The sequence below is a fragment of the Aptenodytes forsteri genome, unplaced genomic scaffold (genome assembly GCF_000699145.1).
Source record: "Aptenodytes forsteri isolate BGI_AS27 unplaced genomic scaffold, ASM69914v1 Scaffold3, whole genome shotgun sequence".
NCBI lineage: Eukaryota > Metazoa > Chordata > Aves > Sphenisciformes > Spheniscidae > Aptenodytes > Aptenodytes forsteri.
In genome coordinates, this window is record NW_008795283.1 from 1,628,163 (window position 1) to 1,654,005 (window position 25,843).

Genomic DNA, 25,843 nt, shown 5'->3' on the forward strand with positions numbered 1-25,843 from the left:
GAGGGACGGGAGGGGGGGTCTGGCTCCCTGAGGGCGCGGCCCGGGCCGTGCGCTGGGCGGGGCAGGGAGGCGGCGTGGGGCCGGCACACCGCGGGGAGGTCTCTGTTGGTGTCAGGGGGCCAGCGGCAGATGAATTTACGCTGGCAGGGAGGAGGAGGGGGATTTGTGTTAGCGGGTGGACGGTGCTTCTGTCTCCCACGCGTGTCAGGGCCTGCAGGGGACTGGCGTGTGCCCGGAGAGGAGGTGAAGGGAGGGCGGGAGCCGTGTGCCCCGCTCTGCCCGCAGGTTCAGCGGTGGCCTTTGGAGGTCAGGGAGAGGGTTATAAAGCACACTCTTGAAGATACTCTTAGCTAACAGGTGCAAGAAAATGCATCTTGGTGTTTTTTCTTTAAAACACTGCTTATGTGTTTGTCTAACTTTATTTGGCTTTTCAACGGATTTTAAACTGCAACGGCAGTGTTGGTCTGATAACTTGTACATCTAAATAAATGGACAGAATTTGAGTTAAATGAGGTGATGGGTTATAGTTACGGTTGTGCTCAAAGTGATAGGTGAGGCATAACTATTTAGAATAGTCGAGGTTAGAAAAGATCAATAAAGTCAAAGGAATAAAACAAAATTGTAAGACAGACAGCAGAATAGATTGCACTCGCCTATCCTAAGTACCTGTGCGCACTATAAAAAAAATTAAACAACTCAGATGGACTTAGGGATAAAAACTCAGGAAGGAAGACAAAAGCAGCAGCCAGGACAGCGTGGCTTCTGTTTACGCAATTCATGTCTCATTTTCCATATATACAATTGGTTTAGAAAAAGTAAGCAAATATCAAGGTGGATAAAGAGTAGGGCTAAGGATAATTCCAACATTTTTATAATACTACTAGAGAAATTAGTGTCATCCTCCTCAAATATTCAGCAGCATGCCTCAGAAAAATGGAGTGGTCCGAAGAAGAACAGTGACACTTGTTAGAGTTAAAAAAGTTTAGGGCCATTTATTTTAAAGTGGTATTACGGAGGTTCTAGAGTAAGGACTTGAAGTGGAAATATTCATGCAGTTGAATACACTAAAGTATCTTTTCTCAAAATATTGATGAAGACATTTGTAAGAGATGAAAACAAATTTAAAAAACCCAAACGAACCAACAAACTAGTGTGATAATACCAGGACTGTAGGAATCATTTGCATCAGCAACTCCACTCCCTGATATTGCAGACAACCTCTTCATATAACACCTTTCATAAAGTGATCAAGCATAGTGGTACAGCTGTTCAGATATCCTGCTGCATGCATGTATACCTAAAAGGCTGTCCAGAGCTTTGCTGCTTTCATGTTTAGACTGAATTTATTTTGCTTTCTAATTTTTCATGTCATTTTTTGAGTGTTCTGACACTCAATAACTTGAGTTATTCTTTAGTTTAATAACACCCTTCTTAGATGTTTAAGGTTGGATATAGTTTTAGGTCACAGTCCTATTGTTTATGTAATTATTTGAGGTTTGCTACTTCTCTTTCAAAATGAGGGGAACCCAGGCAGTTTAGTACTCTCCAGCTGAATTTTAACTCCATAAAAGGTTTGGGGAAAATATTATGTGATTAAATTATAGATACTTAGAGGTGGTGACCTGGTGGAGAAAAGAGTCACCGTTGCTTTTCAATAATAAATATATCAGATTTGATATTCGATAGGTTAACTGGTATAGTAGGTGAGGAGATGCAACTGATACACAAGATCTCGACTTTGATAAAGCTTTCTACATTACCTTCCCTGTGAGAATTGCACTTCGGTGAAAGTATGGCAAAGGTATGCTTCTTATCATTCGTGTTCTCAATGGATTGAAAAAATATTATAAAATGTAGTTATCCGGTGCCTTCCAAATTGAAAGGTATCTTAGATGGGGTGGGTCCTGCAGAAATAATGTGGGCTGTAATATTGTGAAAAAAGAGAAATGTCATTATAAGACAGAGAAACTTGTCAAAAGTAGAGTAAACCATGGAACAGAACTCTTCCAGTCTACTCAAAGTCCTCAGCTGGAGTAATTTTCCAGCTTTGTGGTGCCACTGTAGAGATGATGAAGACAAACTGTAAAGTCTAGAGGAGAGCAACATAAAAGATACAGCAGAAATTCCACCTTTAAGGAATGCTTGAAGGAATTGGCTTAGTTTATTTTAGAAATGTCTGAGAAGTTCTGTACATCATATATTGAGAGTGATGATTGCTTTTCATAGCTTGGGAAAGAAGTACCAAAATAAATGAGTTTTAGATCAGATGTTAAGAAAATATTGCTCTTTGTTAGGAAAGAGCACTCGTGATACATACTTAGGGTTTTTAAGGAGAGGTTGAGCAACCATCTGGCAGCAGTGGCGTAGATTTTCTCAGTTCTGCTTCAGTGCTGGAGCTAGGACTTCAGCTTCCCAGGCCAAGGTAGACCTGTGGTTGTCCTTTTGGCCCTCCTAGTGTTTTTGCATGATTTGCCATAGGTCATAGCAGACATTTTTGAAACTGGTTTCTTTGACTTTGTACTGCCTAATTTCATTCCATTTCTGTTACCGCAGAGCTCTTTCCTCCAGAGGCAATATTATATAGAAAAATATTCTATTATATTTCTTTCCAGGGTTTCATGTCTCCCTGCCTTAAAATTATTCTCCCCTGTGAATACTTCAGAATGTTTCTGTGTTGCTACCCAAAGGCGTCCCAAGGATTAAGAAAAAGGAGAATTCATGCAATTCTTGTTAGTTCCCCAGATGTCTATTGAACTCTGAAAGCATCTCTGAAGCTGAACAGAATTGTGCTAAAAGATCAATTACAGCAGAAAAGACACTGAATCTATGCACAGAATCAGAAGGAGCATGTCTTTGTAACCCTTTAAATTCTGCTGAATTTATTGGTAATACTGAAACCAAAGGTTTCTGTTAGATTCTTGCATCCTGTACATCATTTATTTCACTAGACAGGTACAGGACTTTATTCTTCAGTACTGCTGGACTTTTCATCAGTACCGCATTTGCTTTTTTTATGGAAAAAAAAATCAAACGGCTTTCATATCTTCCCTTCTTACACTACATATTTGAATGAAAAATCCCCGTGCCACTTTTTTTAAAGGCTCCAAGGTTAAAGAGATCATGATTCAAAGACAGATGAGTCTCATTATACACACACACACACAAATATATATTAAAAATATTTCTTACTTTTTAGTGTAAATTATCTTGATTGTTTTTTCTTTGTTCTTTTGGGCCTGGGGCTGTTAGAATATTTCAGTGCAGAAGGCATTTTCTTCATTGATCTTTAAACCTCAAACTGACAACAGCTTTCAGAGTAAGGTGTATAAATCAGTTTTCAGTCATGCTTTCTCAGAAGATAAAGTATTTTTTTGTGAGCACCAACAAGACTGTACAGGGTAGGAATTAAACCTGCAGGAAACCTTGATTTGTGAATGTTTCCTTTAACTCTCTAAACTTCGCAGATAAGATATCTCTGCATGGCGTAAAACAGTAAGCATGCAGGAGAGAGTGATGTAACCTGGCATGGAGTATCTTAACAGCTTGAGTGCTACAGGGTGAGTAGTGCTAAAGCATCGGTAAAGATGGTAACATCTGTGGAGGTGTTGGGATGAACTCCAGCGACCTTACAGATGTATCTGTAAAATTTGCTGTTATGATGGAGGGCTGCGCAGCCTCTGTGGTAACTTAAACATCTTTGTCAGCTATATTGACATCTCCGTTTCTTATCATGATAATGGGAACTCTTTCCTTATCACATGAAGCTTAACTTACAAGTCTTTAGGATATTTGGTTCTGTTATAGAAGAAGAGCTTCAGTCACTGCTGCTTTATATTCCACAGTCAACTCTACCTGACCAAAAGGGATGTGTCTGTCAATGTCCTACTGCCGCTGTGATGCTTCCGAGAGAGGAAGGCTCTTTGGTATTACAGCTTGTGGATCCAGCGTCACACCTTCCTTATGAGACACTGAACATGTAAGGTTACTTCTCTAGTGCAGTTAGAATGTTTGAAGGTTGCTGGAAGTTATTTTTTCAGACAAGTGTAAATGGTGATTCTACATCATTGAGGAAATATGTTTGGATTTCAAAATTGCAAAGCAGTAACAGTTTTAAAACACCGGTTAAAAAACATTTCATGTGCTCACACCACTCTCTAAAACTTGTGTTTGTGGTTCTGTCTCTGTCCGATTCTAGACAAGAATCTTTCATGCTCTCTAAGTTGCAAAAGGAATGTATAGATGCAGTTCCAGTTCTGCTGTCAACATGTTACAAGGGAAAAAATAAATTCTGAGGATCTGAAGTGGTGTCTTAGGAGACAGGAAATATATTCTGTGGCTCATTTGGTGATTTTTATTGCATACCTAAAGTAAGTAGATTGCACTATATATGTAGTGCTGTAAGTTTCAAATTTGCAGTATGTTGCAACATTCTCCATATCTATAGCTGTAGATTTTGACTTCTTTTCATTTTTCTGGGTTTTTTTTCCTCATTCTGTAATGACTGTACTTTTACAAGTACTTTGCTTCTCCTTCTGGATCTTGTCTTTGGTGTTTTACGTGCTGTGTCTAGTGTTGCCAAAAGAGAAGACGGGGGTAGCTTGGAACAGTGAAAGATTTTTCTGTGAATAAGTATGTTTCTAAAATCTATTTCCATCAGTGCTTATGCACACAGACTGTACTACAATGCCATCTACATTGCTGCCTTGAACAGTGCAAGTTTACTTTGATAAACGCTTTGTCAAGAGATGCCAAGAATGCCTGTCATGTACAGGACAAGAAAAAAGGTCAGATTAGAGAGTCCCTAGCAATGCTGCAGCAATGTGGTCCGTGCTTCCAGGCACCATTAGAGAAGGTCAGTGGCATCTCAGGCCCTTGTTAATGAACCAGTTGTCTCTCAACCTTTTTGACAGACAAAACAAAACAAAACAAAACACCTTTCCCAGACATCAGGACATGAAATTACATGTCTGTGAATTAGTTTTGTTCACTGGTGAAGTCAGGGTCATCTGGAAGCCATGACTGATGCTCATAAATGTTCTGCAAATATTGTGAAATGGTATTTTATTGTGCTCTGAGTCACTGAAAGTGAAAGTTTTACAGGGTTAATGGGTAGGGAAATGATGTTTTTATCATTTAAATGTATTTAAGTAACTAACTTTCCAAAGATTTCTTTAAATACAACATACCAAATTAATTTCATATAAAGCTGCTGAATTCTGAGTCCTGGGGTATGCTGAATACAAGGCACGCCTTCTTCCCACGGATTCTGGAGGATCTGCCCTCCATCATAAAAGATGATATGAACACTGAGAAATACGGAAAATTCTTCTCAGGAGTAATCATGTTTCTGAGATCTATTGTTGCCATCAGTGTCTATGTGTAGAAACTTACTACATTATCTTCTGATATTGTTTGAAAAAGGATTACTACAATCAGTATTTTTCACTTTTAGATATGTCAGTGTTATTGTTAACATCATTCACATTATCGGCTTGAACAATTCATAGTATTGAATTGCGGGGCTTTTATTAATATCTATTACTTCATGTAACTTTACAACAAAATTTGACACATGCAGAACAGTTGATTTAAATGTTAATATGCTTTTGAGAGATTAATAGAAGTTAACATTTGCCCATGAGAAGAGAATTCTGACTTCTAATATTTGTAGATAAATTTTGATTGCCTGTAAAAATCCCAAGTATTACATTTGTAGCCCAGAAGAGCAATAAATACAAAACTGTTTTTAGAATTTTAAAATGGTTGCTTCCAATCAGCGAATCACAGAGTGCTGCTTTTATGCTTCAGTGACTTGTATTATAAATATTGGGTCTCTACGCTTATGATGAGATATGTCTTTGACTTCTGCTGCGCTTCTGCTTTGCATCTCCTGTTCATCTGTGTGTGTTTGAATCCACAGCGGAGTGTGGAGCTGTTCCAGACAAAACCACCCCCTGGAACTGTTTGTGCCAGAGTGGAAGCCAGTGTGTTCAAACTGAATGGGCTTCTGTGGACTCCAGTTTGTGCAGTCTGAATTAGCTGACTTCCATCTTTCAGTTGACTGTCAGGCCTTAAAATTTCTGAGCTCATCTTTTGAGTCAACGCCTTAAACTTTTCTTTTGATTCTTAATCTTGGAGTACTATTTTCCAGATAAATGTTAGACAAACAAACAGGCAATCTTTAGTACTCCAGATTTCCCCTCTGTTTCATTTTAAAACATAAAGAGTGTATTTGCATTGTTTAATGCTGTTAGAATGGACTGATCTGGCACTCAGTGGAACTGAGGTTCTGTGTTGAGCCTCAGAACAGGAACGTAAGTACAGACTTGCCTGGTTTTACTTTGTGTGTTTGGTCCTGCTCTAAGTCTCCACCTTCTTCAAGGGGTGGTGAAGGTAAAAGATGTAAGATTAATATTTATTCTAAAGTACATTTCACCTTCATCCCCTGTCCAGCGTTGTCAATAGGGAAATATTCCTTGACTAGTAGTGAAGAACTAGTAGTTCTTTTTATGTTCTTTAATGCATGTTTCAGTTTATTGGTGTTTTGAGCTGGGCCTAACACATCACAAGAACAGCAGGTTGCCATGAGGTGTAAACAGTTTCTTATTGTAATGTACCTTGGCTAGATTTGAACCTGTGAGTAGTGGGAATGATAATTTTAATAAGGAATTGAAATTTCGGCTTTTAGAAGCTTATGAAGAAAGAAAAGGTGGTGTTCAGAAACTGCAGCTTGACCACCAGGCAGACTTGTTTTTCGAACAGCTGCAGCTGCTTGAGTGAAATTCCCTTGTCATCTGACCAGCCCAAGCAATGTGTGTAATGCAAAATGACGATGCTGTGGCTGAAAATGCCCTTTTTCACTAGTGCTCATGCTGAGAAACATGGGTTTCTGTCTCTTCTGCATTGTTCTTAGATTGGTTTCTATTAAATGCATTTTCTGTGCTTTCCAACCTGTTATGAAGTGGACATTTTAATAAACAAAGGTTTTGTTTTCTTCCTAAGATATTGAACAGTAGCATTGCAAGGATGCGGACAGTTTTTGTGGTACTCTGGCCTGTAGCCATTCGTATTTGCAATCTTTAAAATCATTGCTTTCAACATACTTTATACCGAGCCAATTAACCTGATACCTTGGGTCAAGTTTAATATTCTGCACAGAGTTCTACATGCTGTGAAAACTACACTCTTCTGCTTTATTGGTCAGTTACTATTGGCTCCAGTTTATACCAGCTGCTGTCCCAGGTTGCCAGCATGGTATCCATGCGGTCGTCTACTGGTGTATTTCATCTATTTTTGAATGTAATGCAGTGCAGTCTTTCTACAGTTTGTGAATTCTAGTGTATGTATTAAGTCAGTGCATTCTCTTACTTGTTGTGCTTTTGAATGAAATAACTACTAAGGGATGCATAGTTTTGGTTTCTGTTTTCCCCCAAAAGAGGCCTCTGATCTGAACTGAAAATGATTTCCATTTGTTGCAGACAAGAAGAAAAGGTAGACCCTCTTCTGCTCCCATCAAGGGTGGGGAGAGGATTTAGTAAGTTTCTGAGAAGAAACTTCTGCACTGTTTTTCTCTCTTCTCAGCAGTTTCAGCGTTAGAGCCAAGTACTGGAATGACTGTGGGAAATAAACTCTTGAGAGTTAGAGCTGGCAGAGGGGGGCGCTTCAGGTTAAGATGACTTGCCTGGGTCTTTCTGGGACTGGCGGTTTCCCCTGCTACTTTATTTAGGGAACAAATAAGAGACTTTGGTCTTCTGGGCTGTCAAATTGCCATCTTTCATCAGTCTTGCACATATGACAGTTCTTTAAAAAGGAAACCCCAAAACCCTTTTTACCGTGATCACTGCAAACTAAAATAAAATCATTCACATGACTGTTCTAGTTTCGAAGCTCCTGATGAATAGCTGGAGTGTTTTGCAGCGGCAGTCTTGAAGAAGAGGTTAGAAAATTACCATGTTTCTTCTTCAGTGTTATGTATCATAACATTTTCCACCACTGCATAATCTGTGTTGCCAGCACTAAATACTGTGATTTGGTTAATTTAGGGATTTATGACAAATGTGATTTTGTAATGTGGCTTTCACAATTGGTACTATAGCAAGAATGGCTTTCTCTTAACAGGGACACCTGTAATACGCAAATTGCTGGTCCTGCCAGAGAAGCAGTTTCTTGTTATTTTGTAACCCAAGGAACTGAAGATGGCTGCTTTAGATTATGCAGGAAACTAAAAAAGTAGGGATCTGCGGTAAGTCCCAAGTTGTTCTGCTGTTACAAGTCCTCAGTGAACATCTCACTGTAGTGTTGGTGACAAATACAAATATTTCCCATCCTAAGATGCAGTTCAAGGGATCAGTCTGATGCCATCCATAACTGATTGCATAACATACTTCCCAATGGCGAGGTGAACAAATAGAATTTTTAAAAGAATGTTATTAAAGAGAATTTTGTGTCATTTTTTTTATATAAAACATTTATTGAGGTTGCTGAGTGTATGTGACAGATGGTGCTCTTATGTCACATCCTGTCTTTCATTTTGTTTTGCAACATGCAAGTCTTCCGTGCATGCTTAACTGCATTGCAACATTGTAGGGGGTTTTTTGTGTACTCATTGAAACATAAAGGAATAATCCAATGTGAGATCTTTAATGGGGGGTTGTGCTAGCGGTGCTGTTAAGCTGTTTGCTTTGGTGTTAAGTGCTGGCTAACTAGTATGTTTTATGATTTTTGCCTTCCTAAGGTAAACTTCAGGTGTAAAGGAAAAAGTGAGATGTTATTATCACTTCATCAATCCGCTGTATGCATCTGGGTAACTAGACAGATGATGTTCACTACATAATAACTTTTTTTGCTCCACATTCTGAAGCATATAAAACGAATAGTTCCCTCACAGTGAAAGAATGCAGGTATATTTGAACTTTCCAGCTTGAGTACTCTTCAGATGCCAATGCCTTAACATTTTATAATGTCAGTTAAATATCTGTATGATCCTAAAATTGGAATGAAGAAAAATACATTTTAATTTTCGTTATATGTGGCATTACTTTTCCCCTTTCAGTTAACTGGAGAGTGAACTTGAGCCTGACTTCATTAGAATATTGCCAACCTAACTGTTTTATTTATATGGCATCCTGAATAGCTTCTACTGTCTCTTTTATGTCTGGACTAGTGGGTGGAACATACTGGACTTCACTGTTGCCCTTGGCTTACATTGAGCAAATTCATCCATTGTAGTGCTTTTTTAACTGAAGAGTGTTTTGCAAGGAATGTAGACATTATCTCTGTTTTACAAATTGGGAAACTAGAAATGTATGTGAGACATACAGAATATGCAAAGCCAACAAGGTGATAATGTTGCTGGAATTTTTGAGTCTTATCCCGCTTCTAACTATTTTGACTGGTGACTCTTGATGCTTCATTGTGGTTTGTACGTATGCATTCTTCCCTTTAAATACAGTTAACTTAAATGAAGGTAGTGAGGACATCTTCCCTCATAATGCAAAAAAGAGAAAGGAAACACTTAAACCGATACTAGTATTTCCACTCAATGCATTGTCGGTCACTGAGTCCTTTACTAATTTTAATGCTATTATAGTTGCATAAACTCATTTATACGTTCTTTTGTTGGCTTTTGAACACAGTTTTCAAAAATCTAATTGACTGAATAGCTGTCCACTGCTGCTCTGGTTTGTGTAGATCAAGGCAATTCATGCTCAGGGTTGTCAGCTAACTGTATTGACACGCTGTTAGTTGATTAAGTAAGTGCTGAATATGACTGATTCTGGTCCGGTTTTGCAATGAAGTCTTAGACACCATGTTTGGTACTTTAGAACATTGGTTAAGTAACATTGTAAACATATTATTTATATTTTTGTGTGTATTGTGTGCTTTTGAAAATTATTTAATCTTAATCCTAACCTTCCAGCATTACACTGTGTAATATTTCAGTGGCATTTGTAATTTTTTACAGCATCAATGTGCTTTGACTCAGACGCAACCTAATTGATGTTTCATCGTAAGATGAATCAACCATTGCAGTATTGGAAGTGTAAAGGCAACTATACTGGTAATGCCTGATAAGCAAAATGTGCCAACTTGCCAGGCTAGCTATACTGCTTATGCTGTATGAAGAGCAGAAGTGCATCAGAAACCAAGTGGTTTTTTCCCTTTTGTAGTGTAAAGGTGATGTGAGTAAAATTACAGTCTCAGGCCAAAATCTGTCTAAGGGAACTGAGAGGTGTGTGTGTGTGTATCAACTCCTTTATCATGTATATAGCTGCATATAGCTGCAGATGTAAAATGCACTGTATAATGGTTGCTGTCAAACAAGTGATAGCATGTGATGAGACAAAATGAGTAGCACATGACTTATTTCATGCAACAACTTTCTCTTGATTTCGCTTAGTTACAGTGTACATTACATAGTTTTGAATGATGAAAGATAAAGAATGTAATATTTTTTTTTTAGCTTAGAGCATGGCTTCGTAAGCCACAATGTACATTTTCATTATGTTAAATAATAGTTGGGTTATGAGGAACAGGCCACTTAAAGGTCTTCCACTTGTTCATATTGCATCTCGCAACGGTATATACTTCATGCAAGTTTGTTGTTGGGCAAACTAATTTTTAATTGATGTCACAAGTAAGTGCTACTTTCTGCCTAGTTTAACAACTGTGTACTGAACCATTTCTAGTGCAGTTGCTTTTGCTCCACCATAGCCACTCTTTGACAACATGCTAATATACACAAAGGCAATAAGGTGTGATTTGTAACAGCTGTATACTTGTCTATAGCGCTTCTGATTTCTGTTCGTTAGGACTGGAAGTTTGTTAAGTTAACTCATTGGCTGTTAATTGACATAATACTTGTTAGGAGTTAAAGAAGATCAGCTAATGAAAACTTATGCTGAGGTGTCAACCATATTACAATTCAATTATAGTCTGATCCTTGAGACTTTCAGCATTATGTGTTACCATATCTTCAGCTGACAAATCTTCTGCTTTGACTGAATAAATCTTGAATAATTTTCAGGTTCTTTTTAACTATTTTGAATATTTTCTGTTTCCTGTTATTCTTTCTTACCAAAATACTGGCACATGAGGAAGACTTCCCCCCCCCCCTTTATACGAATACCTTTTTTTCTATTGTGTATTTTGATGATTCAATATTTGCAAGAGCATCATTAATTCCTTGAACAGTTATGATACAAGTATGGTGCCATCCAATTTTTGGTAGGTCAAATTTCTAGTTGCTGAAAGTTAACTTGCTACCACATGATGATTTTTTGATTGGCTTTCTGAAGTCAGAGTTCTGTGGCCTAGCAGCTAGATGTTCATATCACAAAATTTTGTTTCTATTATCTATTTGTTTCTAATTATCAGCTAGATTCTTAGGCTTATCGAAAGGGCCAGGCCCAGAAAGAGACTGTGGAGCCTTTAACTCTTGGCTATTGGTGAAGGGTTGCCTGTTCTGCGAACAGAGCACATTAGTTCCTGGGTACTGGTCTGTAACATACCAGCATCTAAGTGTGTGTGGGGAGCGCGTTCATGTGGTTGTGAGTAGTTTTACCTGCTTGATGGGAAATCACATAGTCCTGCAATTTTTAGAAGGAATAAATGTAGAAGGGGTTTTTTTTGGCGTTTGGGGTTTGTTTTTGGTTTTGTTTTTTAGTTTAAATTGAATGAATATGGCTTTGCGGCCTCAGTGACCTGAACTTCAGATGGCATACTTTTTGGAAAGAACATACATTTTGACTACCTGTGCAGCATAATTATAACAATTCTTGGACACAGGCCATTGCTGCAAACTTAGTATGTAGCAAGAAATCCGCCAGCATTGTGCAGAAAACAGTTACCAGTGCAGCAACAGCCTGTAATGAAGGACTGTAACAGCAATGTGGTGTGATAAAATAGGGGGGGGGTTGGTTTTTTTTTTTCCACTCAGGTCCTTAGAGCTTCCTCATGCTTCCACGTTCCTTAGATGTGCATCTCTAGATGTGTGAAGCCTTTTGGCCTCCTGTGCATCTGCCTTAACAGAGAACAGTAGATGGAGTCTGTCACATCAGAGCAGGAGCAAGAGGCCTGATTCTTCCACAGAGTAGCTAGATTTCTAAGCTAATTTTCAAGTTCTTAAGGGTGTTTGTTAACATTACTTGATCTTTTGGTTGGTCTGTCCATTTTTAATGGTAAAAATACATACACAGTTTTATGATATCCCTCTGTCATAAGAAAGAATAATTTAACAATTTCTTTACGTGGATATGAAGGTTTCCCCCCCCCCATTTCTCCCTTTATTATTCTTGTTCATAAGCTTCACAGGTGTGGAGGGAATTGCAAGACAACTAAGGAGGCACTTAATAAAAGTGCAGGTGGGCTGGATATGATTTCTTAGCCTATGTGATAACATATCATTGAACCACAGCTCCAATCAGCTGGTCTGTTCAGAAGGTTAATTAGATCTCTTACCCACAGACATCAGAGTAAGTCAATGTAGCATTGTTACTTCCCCATAGAGTTTGAAAATTATGAGAATAAACCCTGTGGCGGCGAGGTAAAGGTTCCTTTGCTGCAGTTATGTCAGGAAGCTGTATGGGGAGGGAAAGAAGGGGTAAGAGGAGAGGAAGTCCCTAGAAAACGTGAGTCATGAAGCAGCTGTCTTTGTACAAAGGAGGAAATTTGTGAAATCCAGACCCAGAGAGTGGAAGAAGGCTCTGACTTGACATATACTCCCTCTTCTATGCATGTCTTCCAATTGATTATTTTCTTCATTTCCTGGTGCTTCTGTTGGAAGAATAGTAGGGTCCTTCACTAACTGAATTGGGTCAGTATGTGAAGTGTTCTTTTTCGTAGTAGTCCTAACATGTCTGTTTTCGTTTTGGTTTTCAGCTATATCTTGTTGGAGGATCTTTTGGACTCCGGGAATTTGCTCAAATAAGATACGATGTCCACAAACTACATGGCAAGGTAGTTGAAATAGTTTTCTTTACTTTTAATTTCATTTTGCTTATGTACTGTCTCCTAAAGGATTGCTAGGACAAGCAAGCCACTGGTATTGGGGATTTGCCTTTCACCACTGGGCCCTGGGCTACAGCTGAGGGTCTTAGGCAGTGAGTAGTGTAGGTAAGGGGCTGATGACATTCATCATGATGATGAATCCTTTTACCGTCTGTGAAACGGATCAATGTAAGTAATAGAAAAATTTTGTTCCTTTGGTTGATTATAAGTGGCGATTCTGAATCCCGAGAAAGAAGTGTAGTACATCTAAAAGGAGGTTATTACAAAGATATTGTATCTGATTTAGACTAAGAAAACTGATATTTTAAAAGTTTCTGTTTTCAAACAATACTTGGCATTGAGTATATAATGTTAGATGGTTTTCGGGGCTTGGCAATAGGCAGATACCTTTAACATTGTGCTACATCCTGCTCTTTAAGGTCTGTGAAAAAAACAGGAGCTAGTCTTTACTCAGTAAGTCAGAATGTACTATATGGAAGAAGCCTTTCTTTAAACGAACTGGAAATGCTCTGAATGAGGGAAGTAGGTTGCTTACTAGCGCTACTTACACCTCCAAGGGTAACACTTGTTTCAAATTGTATAGGAAATGATCTGAAAGGAGCATGTCAGTTCAGCAGAAAGTAATACTGGCTTGCTTTCCCTAACTTTGTAATATGCAGGTGTGCCATTGCAATGCAGAGGGGCTTTCTAGTCTCGGTGCTGCTGACTGGCAGGTGGCATGAAGCTTTTTTAAAGACTATATGGCACTTTATATAAAAAAAATATTTGTGTACGACTCTGGACACTGTGGCTTTCTACTGTGGTCAAATCTTTGAGATCCTGAGCTGTTGAGAGTTTGGAGACCCCCTTGTTTTGTCTTAGACTCTTGTTGTGAGCCATCTAAATTACTTTAATCATTCCTCATTGTTCCTTGTGTTGCATACCTCGCTGCAGCCTTTGAAGCACCATGTGGCCCACTCCTGCTCAGTCCTGTATTTGACATAGCCCATAGACAGGGGAGAGTAATCTTACAAATCTGTTCTCCAGTGCTGTCTTCTGGGTAGTTATTTTCTATCAGTCCTGGGCTTTTAGAACCAGTTGGAGCATTTAAGTTTTTCTCCAACCAGATGGGGATCACAACAAGGGCAAGAATTTGCCTGTTGTGTTTCTGTCAGTTTTTTGGTCAGATTGATATTCAGTGAATTACATTTGGCCTCCATGATCTGCACTGTGACCACAGCCCAGGGAAAAAACCCGGTAATAGTTGTGCTCGTTCAGATCTATGAGGCTCCTTGTCCCGGCATTTATAATCAACTGAAGCATCATCGAATTAGACAGTAGTACATGAAAGCTCTGAGGGTAAGCTACTGCACCCTGGAGTTCTTAAGCTCTGAAAAGCTAAAAGAGGACATCTGCATTCTGCTCTAAGTGGTATTACTTAAGGCTGCAGCATCTCTTTTGTGTTTTCTTTTTCTTTTCATTATGTTTTTATTTAGGAATAGATGAAATTTAAATAAAGAACAATGCAGTATTGGCTGAGAACTAGCAACACCAACTTTGGGCTCGTTTGTAGACAGACAAATCAAAGCAATGTGTTCCATTAGTTTCTGTTTCTATGTCTATAAAAATAGAGTTAAGAACCATTCTAATTCATTAAATAAGATGTCAAAAGAGATTAGAATGTCTTTTAACTGATAAAGAGAAACAAACCTAGTTTAAAATGTACATGAAACTCAGGAAAAGAACATTAAGTAATTTAAAAACACTATTAAAAATCCTGATGGTCATAACTTCTGTTTAATTTTTCACTGGTTAAAATGTTTTTGTGTTGGAGTAGAGTATGCTTTTCTCATATAATACACTTTGACTAGCACAAGTCCTTATCAGAACAGGGACAAGCACTCCTTTTGGGGGGTTGGACAGTTACATGCAAATTGCAATAGGCAATAAAATAAACAGGATTTTTTTGTTACGGTTGCTCCTTTGGAATAATAACAATGTTTAATTAAGTAACACTTTTCATACAAGGAGCTCGAAAGACTTTCATGGAATTTAAATGAATTAACCTTCATAGCCTTACCGTCCGAAAAGTCAGGATTATTATTTCCATTTTACTGCTGAAAAAATGGAGGTTGTAAAAAGTTAAGCAACCCATCCAAAAGTAGGCTAGGATTTGTAATACCTGAGTACCTATCTTTTTTGATCATGTTTTAAGGATGTGCGGACTATAGTATGCCCCCTTTTGCAAGCATGACTCCTAAACTTGTTTTCTTGCTAATTCAACTGCTAGATAGACAAGGACTTAGACGATCCTTTTGCGGTACATCTCTACCACATTTCAAATGCTAAGCTATGATCCCTTCTCTTCAAAAGTATTTGTCCTTTTCCTTTTTCAGTCTAACCATTCTCATTGTGCTGAGACAGAAACCACGTTAGTAGGCGAGTTCTCAGTTGACGGTGGTATTTCGAAGGAAGTGTTAGAGTAGAACTAGTATCTGTGTTTCAGTGACTGAGGGGTTAACTGCCACTTCCTCTTTGTATTCTTGTGGCTTAATGAGCAAAAGCTGCATTAGTGATAATGCCTATGTTAGTAATGTCAAACTGGCTTTTGAAGAACGTTCCTTGATAAAGGAATTAAAATTCAAGAGAAAATGGTGGTTTGGACTTTTGGGGGAGTACAGTTTGGTGGTGATGCATTGGGCTGAGGCTAGGATTAGGTTTGGGAGAGAGACAGAGTCTAGAGCTGTAGCTGGAGTGGGGCTGGGAAGGGGCTGCAAAAAGAATTCTGTCCTCTTGTTCGTCTGGGCTGTGGCTTGGGATCTTGGGCTAAGGCTCAGCCAATGTGTAGGATAGAGACAGAGCCTAGAGCTGCAGTTGGTGAGGGGCTATTAGCATCTCCAGAACAGAAGTTTTATCCATTCAGAATAGCATCTTTGGATATCAGGGCTTTGTATATGTCCATCTCTTGCAAAAGCAAAAAAACATTTTGGGTACACCTTAATTTACTCAGGATACCTAAATCAGTCATATTCCCTCAGCACACTGAATGTTCTGCGTTTAAAGCGAACTTACGCTGAGACTCTTATTGATGTAAATGCCTGTTTATGCTAGTCAGAATTCTCCTGAAACTAATCAAGGATTTCTCCATCATCTGTTGTTGCCAAAATGTCCGTTAATGGAGAAATCATTAGGTTAGGTAATTGTTTCTTTTCTGGGAAGAATTTATGCAAATCACAATTGGTTATAGAAAACCAGGTATGCTTACGGGAAAATCATGTGGAATTAATGGAGAAGAGATGAGTAGGTTTGTATAGGCATCGTTCCAAATGCCTTTATTCTCAAAGGGAAAACTAGACTCTTTCTTTGTCTTACTTCTCGTTGTGTATGTAATTGAATAGAGATGTTTATTTAAGGAGGTTTTTTTACAGAAAATGTGACTTCTATTAAATATACAGAAAATGTTTCCTTTCAAGTATATTATAATAAATTATTTTTATTTACTGTGTGCCCATTGTTGACGTTCAAGGCATGGTAGAGACTTGCTGATTCAGATCTAATTTTGGATATAAGAATCTTGGACATGTGGAATGGTCTGTACTATTGGCTGATAGTTACTGTAGAGGGTTGAAGAGAAGCAACATATTAACTACCTGGGAAAATCTAGGCTCTTAGGCCATCGGCAAACCATTTAGACTAATAAAATAGAGTTTGTAAGCTCCAAAACTGCTTTGTTGAAGAAGTATTCTTGCGAGGCAAGTTCTCAGAGTATGGGGAGGGGATAGGACTGAGCAAGTTCCTCCAGGGTAACGTGCAGCAGAAGCACTTCCAGGAAAGCTAGAATCTCTAGGTCATTTTGTCAGGAAAGAAAACATCAATTAGCCTTTGAAGTCTGCAAATAGTTCCTGCTGTGGATTATGTACCACAGTGTTACTATACTGACCTCTTTAGTGTTTACAAATTATGTTAATCCTGTTCACTTTTCCTTTGTCCTATGCAAAGTAAGTGCACCCCAAAAGTAGAATGCTAAGAAATGAGAAGAATAATGTTTTCTGTCTTACTGAGGCAGAAAGTAGAGGCAGTGAAGAGTCAAAATGACAGAAGTTCAATCTTTTCTCGTACGTGAGTTTTACCCTTGAATCAGCTGTTGTACATTAAAGTATGAATGACCATGGCGTGGCACTGCAGAGTTAAACTCCAATTGAAAATGAAAATACATGCGTGACCTGTTGTTTCAGAATGCCATCCTCTATGAGCAATAAAACTGTAAACCCGGAAAGAGTATAAAAGGAGTGATGGTGGTGGTGTGAAGCATACTCATTAGTAAGTGTGCTAGGAGCGTAAAGCTTTCTTTATGCAGACAGAGTAGATTGCCTTTAAAATTTCTGTAAAGGGAATGGCAGTGTTTTGAGCTCCTTAGCTAATCTTTTTGACCAGTTGACTGGCATGTAATTACCCATGAGACGTTGCTTGTAGACATCTGCAAGGTGTTAGTGTTGCCATTGTCAATTCTCATTTATTGCATTTACTTGGTGTCTTGAAGTCCTAACTCATGAAACGATAGAACTGTGAGGATCTCAGCTTTCATTTTATAATCCTAGACCTCAGAGTTGGGAAGAAGAGCACGTATGGTGTGTAGAGGATTATCCTGGAAGCTTTGCTGTCCTTTGAAAAAGAAAAGAATGAGGGGTGGAAGAGAAAAGAAGGCTAATACGATGACTTATGACACTCTGACCTTTTACTGGTTTACAGCTGTTCTCAGAATTGGGCTTGATAGTGATTTAAGTGTGTTGACTGTCTGGTTGGTTATACTCAGTATTACAGTTTTAGAATATTGTTGGTGGGTCCCTGGTGTTGTCCTTTAACATTGTGTCTTGAAGCTCACAAATGGGTGTCAGGAGACCCACAGCAGCATGCGATTTAAATAAATTCCACTGATCTGATTGAAAATTTTATTTCCATCTTGTTCAGGTTCTTGCTTCAGTTCCCTCCTCTACCATGGAGCTCCTCTCTGCCTATGAGCAAGTCACTGAATTTTAGTGAGTCTCACTTGCTCAGCCTGTAAAAGGGAGATAATTAATGCTGCTCTGCTTTACATAGGGAACAGGAAAGTTAATTAATGCAAATAGAAGGAATTATTTAAATTCAAATGATTATTTAAAAAAACATTTCCTCAGGTGAGATCCATTAATTCAAGTGTTTTGGGTCAGGGTGAAATAGTTTAGGAAGAAACAGGAGCAGAGAACTGACAAGTTTCCATGAGGCCTTTTATATCAGGGGAGAACATAACTGTCATTTGCTTCAGGAAGATCCAGGAAATCAGTCCAGCATTTTCTCATTATTACAAGTGGATAGTTGAGAAGTAAGTGGTATCTGCCTATTAGAATGCTTTTGTGTTGCAGTTGAAACATTGCTCTGGTTCACAGACATACTGCAGTTTGTTTCAAACTGTTGAGTTGAGATGGTGACAACTGCAGCAGCAGAGTGTTTAAATGAGTTTGCAGCATCCACCCAAAAAGGGGAATAAATTTGCGAGTGACTGGACAAGACCATGCTGTGTTGCTGGTTGGCACATTGATATTACTGTCATTATGTAAACTAGCTCAGGTATGTCTACAGGAGTTGCACACATAGGCATGCCCTGAAGTATTACAACTAAAATTGTCCGTTGGTTATTGCTTCTATTTTACCTGCCTATGAACTCCACCTTGATGGGATTTCTGTGCCCCAGCAGAAGTTTGGTTTGTTTTTTTGGTTTGTTGTGGGTTTTTTTTCTGAAAAAGAAGCATTACAGAATTAAATGTAATTTAAAAGGTTATTGTAAAGTTAGTATGGTTTCTGAACAATCTGTCATGTTTCTATATGTCACATCATTTTCTTCCTTTTAATAATGTATTTCATATGAGCTGAAGATTTTAAAAAAGAATCACCTAAACTTCTGAATATGTCTATAGCATTTAAAATTACACAAATAATGCTATTTTTTACTTATAGTTGTGGAATGTCAGCAGATTGTCCTCATCATTAAACATATTGCAAGCTACTAGTGCTAGATAGAGCTGGTTTACTGCAAGCTGTCTTGTTTATCTTATTTGAGGACCTGCATCTGTGTTAGAAGACAGTATTTGCTCTATTTGCAAAGCTATCAAAGATACTAAGAATTTAAAAAAGAAGCTACAGAATTAAATGTAATTTAAAAGGTTATTGTAAAGTTAGTATGGTTTCTGAACAATCTGTCATGTTTCTATATGTCACATCATTTTCTTCCTTTTAATAATGTATTTCATATGAGCTGAAGATTTTAAAAAAGAATCACCTAAACTTCTGAATATGTCTATAGCATTTAAAATTACACAAATAATGCTATTTTTTACTTATAGTTGTGGAATGTCAGCAGATTGTCCTCATCATTAAACATATTGCAAGCTACTAGTGCTAGATAGAGCTGGTTTACTGCAAGCTGTCTTGTTTATCTTATTTGAGGACCTGCATCTGTGTTAGAAGACAGTATTTGCTCTATTTGCAAAGCTATCAAAGATACTAAGAATTTAACTGAGATAGCAAACAGTATTGTAGCTGGATGTATAGGTGTGTTTTTAACTTTCTTCCCCCAAATTGTTCAACTGACTGAAAGTTGCAAGGTATTTTTATTGCAGTTCTTAATGGATAAGTATCCGTGCTTGAAATCTTATTACACCTTGGTGTTCCCAAAGACTGGACTGGCAAGCCCATGGTGGTGTATTTTGTTCTAATGACAACTAATGGACTTAACGCTATAGCTGCCAGCCCAGGTTGTTCCATGCCCTCAGTTATCTTCTGTGTTCTGCAGGCTTTCTGCTTGATTTTGTTCCAAGTGGATTTAGACTCATCCCCTAGACTTCCTGGTGTGCCAACACCCCCTACCAATGCTAAGGACAATTTAAATTAACACTGTTATTACTAAAAATACTCTAAATGGGTTATTTGTATTCTTAGAGTTAAGGAAGTGAAGTCTAAACTCAGTATCTGCTCAGCTAAATCTAAATATATGTTTGTGGTGCTGTGCACTAAGTCAGGGATTCATCTTGCTCATGTTTCCATTGTCTTAAATGAAATGCTTGGTTTGAGATAGCTATCCAGGCAGCCCGTATAGGTGGTTTGAGAGAGAAATGCCCCCATAATATGCTTCATTCAATTTTAAAATATATGCTTGAGAAAGATGTTGTTCTCTTTTGACCAATGGAAAAGTAGAGAGATTGAGCTCAACACTTTATTATTACCACATTTCAGTGAGATGAGTACCATCCTTAGTGTATGAATATATTTATATTTAATTTGACCAGGGAATGGTAGGTGAGATAAACCTCTGCCTAACTTAAGGTGCAGATGAGTTAGGTTTTTGGACACATATCTTAAAGTGGGATTTATTTTCTCTAGAAATGCCCATCTCTATTCAGCTGACTGTAGGAGGAGCCTAAACAGAGACTTTATGCTTCAAGTCAAAAGTTTAGATGACTAAAATCAGGTGAGATGAAGCCCACCCTAAATAGTCTTTCCCTGGAGCTTCATTGGCAAACTAGCAGATGGCTTGAAGGTAGAGGAACTCTTATTTAATCCGTTGTTTGTGTCTGAGGTATTATGTGATTCTGGAGAGTTTCCTCTATGATTTTTTTAATGGGAGGTTGTATTAAAAAGATCCTGTTTGATTTGAGTGTGAACAAAATCAAATCAAAATATCTTTAATTGGTGTCTGGTGGAATTTTTTGGATGGGAAAGGTACCCTTTCTAAATTTGTCAGCAGGGGAACGTGGAATCATTTTAGTGTCTGTCACTGAACTTGGAAGAATAATTAAGTCTTCTCATCTAGCCTCTTAGCATTTATTTATTTATAAATGCATCTTCATGCGTTTAATTGGTTTCAGTAAGCTAATTACACAAGCACAGCGTGGCAAGGGATTGATGTTGGTGATTATTATTTCTTCTTTTTTTTCCTTAAGCAGGTCAGATTGGCCTGAGTCTCAAGTCTAATGAAGACAAACTTTGACTAATTTCTTTGTGTAAGTAGATTTAGTTGATTTTCAAAGACTAAATTAATTAAGGAGCTTGGCCCTAGGTCCTCCAAAAATTAAGAAAATAATACACTAAAACGTTGTTTGGTGCTTCAGAGAATGTGAGAGGCATACATTCATGATTGCTTATAGGAAAGGAAAAAAAAAAAGATCTTTGTCAGTCATTTATCTTTATGTAATGAAGCGCATTTTGCTAAATTAAAGCAGACCTTGCTTTCAAGCATGGCGTGCTTAGTGGAGGGTTTTAGAATTGGATGTTAAGTGAGGCAGCCTGGCTCCTGATTGATGGCTAAGCAGGTACCCTTATAGTGTCTTTGTTTCTGTTGGCAGGGGGAATTTGGAACTTGTTACATCTTTTAACCATGGTTCAGAATCATCCAAGGTAGTAATTTCAGTCCTGCAATATGGCACAGAAATGAAAGGGTAGCAGAGCTTTTCATACTCTGTATTGTGGTGGTACCAAATGTTCAGATGTCAGTTTTCTCTCGTTTCATTTCAGTCCAGAGGGATTGTATGGAAATGAGCTCTTTATCCATGCTATTCTGGAAGATTTTGAGGTTCAGCTGCTGGTGTTGGGTTCATGTTTTTGCACTGATTTCAGCAAAAACCAATCCATTTTGCTTGAGCTTAGATGACTTCCCCACTTTGTCTCTAAAGAGCTGCTTACGGAATTTGCTGATACCAGACAGAGGTGTATGTTTTCATTTTTCAGACATCCTTTCAGTTTAGCAAATTAACCACCATTTTTGTGTAAAAGGCAAATACTGAGTCAGTCTGGAGTTCAGTAAGATTTTTGTTGCTGCGTTCTGAGGCTGACACTGTTTGTATGCTTTTGAATGGTTTCCAGTGATTGGATCCACCTAGACCTACTGCTTATTGTCACCACAAACAGCTTAAAGCACTGTAGGACAACCTGGAGTTAAGGTATTGCCCATACCTGCCCTTTCATACCATCTTATATCAAGTTGAAAAAAATGGGACCAAGGCCATCTAGCCTGTTCTGATGAAACCAGGAGACCTGTCAATACCAGAAGACTTCTATTAATAACCTGAAACAGGTATGGGCTCTCAAAATCATAATACGGTTGTTAAAAGTTGGGACAGTCTCATTAAATCTGGATGTGATGATGTTAATAATAGCAATACAGAGATTATTTTGGTAGTATATGTGTTCGCTGATGAAGAATTAAAGCTGTACTAATTTTTAACTTTGAAATATCTGGTTTTTAAATGAATCTTTAGTTTCAATCTTGTAATATCATGCCAGCATAATTTTTTTGCAGTGCATATGAAAAGGTATTGTTAATGATACTGAGTTTGGCCAGAGACCCTAAATAATAATATTCAGGGTTTCCATGGTAAAGTGTTTCACTGAATCCTTGTCAAGCTTTTTTTTATAAGGTTTTTTTGGGTTTTTTGTGGGGAAGAAAAGCCCTTACCTATCAGTTTCCATGTATGCAGTTGTTACTACTACTGTAGAAATTGCAGGGTTTTTCTGCCATCCATGCTAGGATGTCATGCTATATCCTGTGTGTAAGGATACATTAATAAAGATCATTGAATCAAAACCAGCACGTCTCTGAGAGGCAGAGAGGTCTTGCACCTTTTATAAAGATTGGAAAAATTGACTTGAAGTTTCAGGGGCTTAATATCTGTCTAGATCTAAAGTTTTGATTCTTAAAACTTTCATTCTGCGGCTGCCTGGATGTATTAGCTTTTGGACTGAAGATCCTTGACGTGCCTAAGACTCTGCTTTTGGCCAAACTCTCTACTACCATAGTTTTCATGGTGCTGCATAGCGTGGCATCTATTAAATATATAGAAAATCTTTTAGGCTCTATTAAATAGGTGTTCCTCAATCTGTGTTAGCTGAGATGTGAGCGCTGCTAAGTGAGCTGTTGAGTACAACTTGTGAGGCTTCATACAAAATGGCCGTAGAAGTAGGGATGCTGCTTCCTGTGACCTGCTGGTTCAGCCAGAGGGCAGGTACCCAGGATGTGGATGAGAGTTTCAAGGCACATCTCCTTTCTCTGGGAAACATCCAGTAACCATAAATTTGTAGATTGCCTGGAGCTGAAGGCATTATCAGCTTTCCTTTTTAAAACTCATCTCTGTATGGAATAGTTAAGAAATTGGAAGAATGAGGCAGAAAATGTGATTGTGACCCAGTGGTTAGATTATATATGTGAAGTAGGGGAAACCTGGTTTTTAATTCCTATGCCATTTAGAATTTCTGTATTTTTATCAAATGAGTATTCGATATTAAACATCTTGAAGCTGGGCCCCCTTTTTTCAGGGTATTGTTCTTTCTCTGAAATGAGGGATTTGTTCTTTTTCTTTAAAACAAACAAATAAAACCTGGTCCACCTCACTCTGAGATGGCTAAAGACTGAATCCTAACTGGAAGGAGGTATCTTCTTGAATCTCAGGATAAGTTGGCTAGTAGTTAGAGATGTGGAATGAAGACAAACTCTTCAGCCTTTCCTGCTGTCTGTCTGTAGTTACTGCTGCTCTAATTGCTGCCCAGTGTGTATCCCCTTTCTAAGCATCTAAATCTTCTCTTGCTTGTGTTTTTTTTTTGTTTTGTTTTTGGGGTTTTTTTTATTCCAGAAGTCTAATTCAGGCTGTGGATTTTGCTACACAACCAGGTGCTAGGTCCCTGTAAATCTAGTTCTGAATCTTTAGATGTGTGTACTAACACATACGTGCCCATTGCTATTTACCTATCTTGAACTAGTAAATACCTTGGTGGCCCTATGCATTGTTCCAGCTTTCTCATTTTCGTATACAAGTTGTGGATGCACTTAGAAGATTGCTTTAGAGTGAGTGCTTCATGTGAGGGCTCTCATATTTATGTGCAGGAAATTCAGGACAGAATTTGGACCCTATCTGGCATGTCTTACTCAGGAGTACTCAGTAAAGGAAGCATGCTAGGTATGTTCTGCACACAAGGTAACTTTGTTCAGATGCACGAAAGTCCTGGTGGATATACATTGTCCAGAATTTCCAAGCATCAAGCAGCCACATTAGAGCTACCACCTGACTATGCTGCCCAGCATCTGGAAATTCCAGGCAAATGACCAAATTTGTCTTTTTTTTTCACCTGGATAGAATTTCTGTTTGGAAAAAAGGTCTGTGTCTGGAGAAACCTGGTCATCTGGCAGCCTTACCTCAGATTATTGTGCTTCTCTGTGATAAAATACAAAATAGAGTGCAAGTATGAAGAGTTCCTTGTTTTAAACAGAAGCCATTTCTCCATTTCATAATTCTTGATGGTGTTTCTGTTGTCAAGATTAGATTCAGATGAAGAGAAGGTTATTAACTGGAAAAACTCATTCTGATGCCATTGCAAGTGGAACTAATTTCCGTACATAAAATGTTGATAGATTTCAGATTTTTACATTTTGTATACTACCAAGAATTGTTTGGTTGCTTTAAATCCTGTCACATTGCCACAATTAATTACTAGTATTTTTGCCTTGCAATTGACGTGATTACAAGTGTGTAATTTAGCTTCAGGCAGATTTTAGCCAAAACATAATTTAATATCCAGCTGTTTTTACCTTCACCTCCCTCAAGCACCAGAAGACATCTAGCTTTCCAGACTCATCTTGTGAAGCCAATAGCCATGGTGTCAGCAGATTGAAGCTCAAACAGAAGTACTGGGGTCCCAGTCCCTAGACCAGGATTATCTCCACTTCTTGACTTGTAGATCACTACAGTTTTTACCAAGAAAGTGTTGAAAACACTTTGCCCAGGAGTGTTTCCGTTTTAAGTGCGATCTCTGTCTAGATGGACCTTCCCTTTCTTCTCCTTTGTGTTTTGAGGCTAGAAAGACTCAAGTCAGTTGGTTCTGTTGCAAACTACAGCTATGTGGCAGTCTGAAAAAGCAGAGCCCAAACTCGTATCTGGAGTACAACCACTAATGAGAAGGGAAAATGTGTAATCTGTCTCTCTTCAAATATCTGTCACTGCAGAAAGCATTTATAGGTTCACCTGTCATTCAATAGGTGATATATTTTCCCTGGAGTCAGCACTGAACCTCCTGTATGTTGTGTCAGGCAGTGCTTAACTGTCTTTTTTTGATGAGGCATAAAAATGAGACTTTGCCTTTAGAACCTTAATGAGTGCTGAAATTAATGTTGTAGCTGGTACAACATCATATCTTGCCTCCCTGGAGTGCAGCTCAAGGAGGGTAGAAGGTATCTGAGATTGTATGTTGTCTCTGTGCAAGTAGTTGGGCACCTATGGGGTCAAGAAATTCACAAGCTCTCTCTAACAGTCCTTCCACTTCTGCACCCTCAAAGACTATGTGTGCTATTCATAAAGCCTACCAAGCATAAGCTCTGGGATGATTCAGAGCAGGAGACTAATTTAGGTATTCCCAGAGGAACCTCTCTTTCTTCATTGGTTACGGAGAGAATGTAGGAATACAAGCTTTCTGGATACTGCATAGAGAAGAGAGATGACTGGTCGTATTAATATCTAAAATGTATGAATTAAAATCTTTTTCATTCATAATTCCCACTGAATTTGGTAGAATTGTTTTGTTAATGTTGGATGTTTAGCCCTTATAAGTTGTCGTGGTTTAACCTCAGCCGGCAACTGAGCACCACAGAGCCGCTCGCTCACTCTCCCCGCCCCAGTGGGATGGGGGAGAGAACCGGAAGAGTAAAAGTGAGAAAACTCGTGAGCTGAAATAAGAACAGTTTAATAATTGAAATAAAATAATAACAATAATAATAATAAAAAAATATACAAAGCAAGTGATGCACAGTGCAATTGCTCACCACCCGCCGACCGATGCCCAC

The 25,843-nt window shown here is 38.4% G+C and overlaps 1 protein-coding gene across 1 annotated transcript in view; it reads left to right on the plus strand.

The window, feature by feature from the left end:
• The first annotated feature begins 1,473 nt into the window (after positions 1-1,473).
• The window catches only part of LOC103898899 (cytochrome c oxidase assembly protein COX16 homolog, mitochondrial), a 49,114-nt gene continuing 24,744 nt past the window's right edge, over positions 1,474-25,843 (plus strand). The window contains exons 1-2 of the mRNA XM_009279274.2: positions 1,474-1,801; positions 12,880-12,957. Coding sequence (XP_009277549.1) covers positions 1,793-1,801; positions 12,880-12,957 — 87 coding nt within the window. The 5' untranslated portion in view covers positions 1,474-1,792. The remainder of the gene's footprint in view (positions 1,802-12,879; positions 12,958-25,843) is intronic.